The 4,630-nt window shown below is 56.8% G+C and overlaps 1 protein-coding gene across 1 annotated transcript in view; it reads left to right on the top strand.

Annotated features, from left to right (window-relative positions):
• Positions 1–4,630, top strand: part of NKD1 (naked cuticle homolog 1) — a 149,143-nt gene that overhangs the window by 139,394 nt on the left and 5,119 nt on the right. The window contains exon 7 of the mRNA XM_011360187.2: positions 743–896. Within this exon, the coding sequence (XP_011358489.1) occupies positions 743–896 (154 nt within the window). The remainder of the gene's footprint in view (positions 1–742; positions 897–4,630) is intronic.

Here is a 4,630-nt window from a genome sequence, read left to right as displayed (position 1 = left end):
CCTGGGAGCAGGGATGGAGGGAAGCCAGTAAAGGGTTAACGGGCGGGTCACAGCCAGGGCAGGCGGGGTCCCTCCCAGAGGTGTACATGGTGCCCCCAGATTTGCCTCCTGCAGGGGCATAGAGGCTCACCACGGCTCGGGCCCCCCACCCTGGCATGCCGTCTGTCCCTGGGACACAAAAGCCAGGCGCTTGAGGTGGGAGGTGGGGAACTATCCCCACAGCTGCAGGAGAACACCCAGCGGACAAGGGGCCGGCCACTTGCTGTTCCCCATGATTTCGTAAGGACGATACTGTCATTTTCCTTAATTGACACGAGGGGAAACTGAGGCACAGAGAAGGCATGCCCAGGGCGGTGGACATGCAGCTGTGGAGGGCTGGCCACACATGAGGTGGCACCTGAGGCTGACTGGAACTTTAGTTCTTTGTGGTCACCCTCTCCTGCCTTCCAGGTCAGGTGGCCACCCCAGGAGCCCCAACATTACTGTGCCTTGCGTCCAGATACAAAGCCCCCTCTCAGACCTCTCTCCTGTGCTTTGGGGACCCAGAAACTGCCCAGCACCCCTGCAGGCACCTCCCCTGGGCCAAATGTCCCCTGCCTGGCCTGGCCTTTCTGGCCCGCCATGCCTTGGTCATTGCTCTGCCTTTGCACGGGGTCTGGGGAGGGCAGTGGGGAGGCGGCAGCCCCGTGACCAGGCCTCCGCATGTTCCCGTCACACCCGTGTGTCATCTGTCTGTGTCTAGGAGCTACAGTGTGACGTGTCTGTGGAGGAGGACAGCCGGCAGGAGTGGACCTTCACCCTGTACGACTTTGACAATGGCAAGGTCACCCGCGAGGTGAGCACCTGCCTGGCCTCCTGCCACTGGCCGCGCCCTCGGGCTCAGGAACGGTCATCCTGTGCCTGGCCCCGGCTGCTCCTCCCCTCTCCTGGAGCAGGGTCTGCCCCTCGGGAGGGGGTGGGTGGGAACAAGGCTTTCTGGTGCTTCGTAGAGAACTGGAGGGGTGTCCCAGAGCTGCCAAGCGAGTGGGGGGAGGTGACAGAGCAGGGGCAGTGGGGCTCCCCTGCACTCAGCCTGGGCACTGCTCCCCCGGGGAGGGCAGCAGGCAGGCAGACCCTCGGCCCCAGCAGAGCCCTGTCCTGCTTCCTGCCCTCCGTGGTCCGAGCTCTGGGGTGGGCCTGGGGCTACCCAGGCCACTTCCCACCTCAGCCAGTGCGTCCAGGAGCTGGGCAGGTGGGCACACAAAAGCCTCCCCCCACTGCTACAGGAATGAGCTCGCCCCGACCCGAGGGCCCTGCAGGGGCTCTGCCCACGGCCTTGTCACCGCCCGTTCGTCACCCTTGCCCTCCGTATGCCTGTGTCTCCCCTCAGCCCTCCTCCCACATCCCTCTCCTCCCTTTCTCCGTGCCTGTGTCTGCACACTGAGCACCTACTGTGTGCATCTACAATGCTGAGCACCTACTGTGTGCATCTACAATGAGATGCGAGAGCACGGTAGAGAGCAGCGGTGGCACCTCCCAGACTCGTGGCTGTGACAGTCTGACGAGGGAGGCCGACCCCTGACAATTACAAGATAATCGGAAGGTGTGACGTGTTCAGTGAAGGAAATGGGCGGCAGTGTCCACGGACGCCTCGGGGCGTGGCCTGGTCTGGGTTACCGCGATGGCCGCTGCCTCCCTTTTGCCCTGGGCCTTGGTATCCTCTCTTCGGCCTCCTTGTTTGTTTCCTCCCCTCTTCCTCTCTGACATCCTGACAAAAGGCCACCTCTTCCTCCGGCTGTGGTTTAGGGGTTGTTAGAATTGGGTGGGGAGGAAACTATGAGTGACTTGTAGTCATTCAGGACTCTTTGGGGGTGTAAGTGACAGAATCCCCACACTAGCTGCCATCAGCCGAAAGGAGGAACCTACTGGCTCATGAAGGGACATGCAGCCCGGGCTCTGACTCCCGGCGAGGCTGGATCCAGAGGCGCAGAGTCCGCAGGACTAGCTGTTCTCGGAGCGGTTTCCTCTGAGTGCCGTTATTACCAGGTGGGCTCTGCCCTTGTCAGCAGCAAGATGACCACGGACAGTTTAACCTCTGTCCCATCCTCTTAGCCAGTCCCCCAGTTCAGAATGTCAACAGATGTTCCAGATCCGAATTTCACTGGCTCCCATTGAGTTGCATGCCTGGCCCCGACCCAGTCATGGTGGCCACGGGTACGAGATGCTTTCAGTGGCTAATTCTGGGTCCACGTGTTCATTCTGGAGCTGGGGGAGTTACTTGATACCTGAGTCGCATTGGCTGGACGTGAGGGAGGGGGAGTAGATTTTGTTCATAAGATGAACTTAAAGTACTGTTATTAGGGAAAGGCGGTGGGTTCTGAGCGGGCAAAGCCTCCAGAGGAGCCTGGGCTCTGGGAAATAGTGGTGACGCTTCCTGGTTTGGAACCCTGGGGAGGCAGAGGGTGGCTTAGGTGACACCCCAAGTCCCTTCCAGCTGCGATGCTTTGGGCGAGGGGTCACTGCTTTTTGGGAGCGAGGAACCGCCATTACTCTCCATCTGGGCATGGCCGCTGTGGGGTAATTATCGTCACAGGGAAACGTGGCCGGGCTTGAAACCTGGGTCACCGAGCTGACCCGGGCTGGCCCTGCTATTAGTTAAGGCTGCGCAGGAGCTGGGCTGGGCTCTCTCTCCTGACACATGCAGCGGCCAGGACGACACAGCCCCTGGCAGCCACCTCGTCTTTCCTCTCTTGTCAGAAGCTGCAGAGCCATGAAAGGGTTTGCCCCCTGCCGTGGAGGCCTTGCGAAACCTGTGGGCAGACACTGCTTTCTGATTCTGCATTCTGCCCTCCTGTCCCCCTCGGTAGTGGGAGGGATAAGGAAGTGGAGGTTTGCAAGGGGAGTGTCCCAGGCCCGCCTCAGAGAACGCCTGCCCTGGGTCTGTCTGCCTCCTGCCCAGGAGTGAGGACATTGGCTTCCAGTCCAGGGGGAACCCAGCCCTGTGTTTCCCCTGGTCTATTTTTAGTCCCAGAGCCACTCCTCAGATCTGGCTGTAAATACCGCTCCCCCCACCCCACACTCTGGCCATGAGCATGCACGTTTCTGTGTACGAGGGCGGGTGGGCACCCAGCTCACTGCTACCGCCACCCAGAGCTGGCATCTGGGCCAACTTTCCAACTCCAAAGAAAGTACCCCTTTATCCTTCAGGCATTAATTTGCGCGGTAAACATTCATGGGCACCTGCTCCTTTGTGCCAGGCCCCATGCAGCCAACAGCGTGGATTTTCCAGCCGGGCAGGCTGAAACGCGCTTGCTCCTGGACCCTGAATCAGCTGTGACCCTCTGGGGTCACACACCGGGGCACCAGGCCTGGTGTACAATGCTTGCAGGATGATGTTGGTGGACCTGATTTTCCTCATCTGTGAAATGGAGACAATGACACCTCCTTCACGGTCGTCTCAGATGGTGTGCGTCTTGGGGCGGTGGGGTGGGGTGGGGGTGCAAATGTGGCTGTGCAGAGAGGCTACAGAGACAGAGAAAGTAGAAGAGCTGGGGTCCCCGAGTGAGCCAGCACGTGGCTAGACCCTGGGTCTCACACCAGCTGCCCCCACAATCCCAAAGTATCCCCAAGGTGTTCTGGCCCAGAGGCTTTTGTTTTAAATTAAATTAGCATAGGCAACAAAAGTAAAAATGGATAAATGGGAGTACCTCAAAATTAAAAACTTCTGAGCCTCAAAGGACACAGTCAACAAAGCGAAAGGCCATCTGTGGAACGGGAGAAAATATTTGCAAATTGTAATATCCGATGAGAGTAATATCCAGAATAGTGTACATAGAGCACTCCTAAAACTCAACAACCAAAAATGAAATAATCCAATCAAAAATGGGCAAAGTACCTTAATAGACATTTCTCCAAAGAAGATAGACAGATGGCCACTAAGCACATGAAAAGATGCACACTGTCACCGATCGAGGGAAACGCAAGTCGGCGCCCCGCTGATGTCCGACTCGCAAAAACAAATAGGAAACGACGAGTGTGGCTGACGAACCTTTGTGCCCTGTTGGTGGGAACGTAAAATGGTGCAGCTGCTGTGGAAGACAGTATGGCGGTTCCTCAGAACGTTATATACGTGGAATTTTTATATGGCTCAGCAATTCCACTCCTTGGTATAAATCCCCCAAAATTGAAAAAAGGCTCTTGAAGACACACCTGTGCAGCATCATTCACAACAGCCAAAAAGAAGCAACCCATGTGTCCAACAGGCGATGAGTAAACAAAACACGACCCATCCATACAATGGACTGTTAGCCTTAAACAGGAAGGAAGTTCTGGCACATGCTACGGCGTGGATCAACCTTGAGGACATTATACTAAGTGACATAAGGCAGTCATGAAAAGATGAACACTGTGTGATTCCACTTATAGGAGGTCCCTAGAGTATCAAATTCACAGAGACACGAAGCTGACTGGTGGGTGCCAAGGGCTGGGGGAGGGGAATGAGGAGTTAAAAAAAATTAACTAATTGCCAATATTAACGGTTCTGAAGAGTTAACGGGAGACTGGATTTCTGGCTACTCGGAGGTGACCCTTAGCCTGGATCATCAGAGGGCAAGTGAGCGCCCCAGTTGGCCACACCACAGTCACCCAGGCA

The sequence above is a fragment of the Pteropus vampyrus genome, unplaced genomic scaffold, assembly GCF_000151845.1.
Source record: "Pteropus vampyrus isolate Shadow unplaced genomic scaffold, Pvam_2.0 Scaffold51, whole genome shotgun sequence".
NCBI classification, from domain to species: Eukaryota; Metazoa; Chordata; class Mammalia; order Chiroptera; family Pteropodidae; genus Pteropus; species Pteropus vampyrus.
The sequence above is the reverse complement of the archived record's forward strand: the minus strand, read 5'-3'. Positions and strand labels throughout refer to the sequence as shown.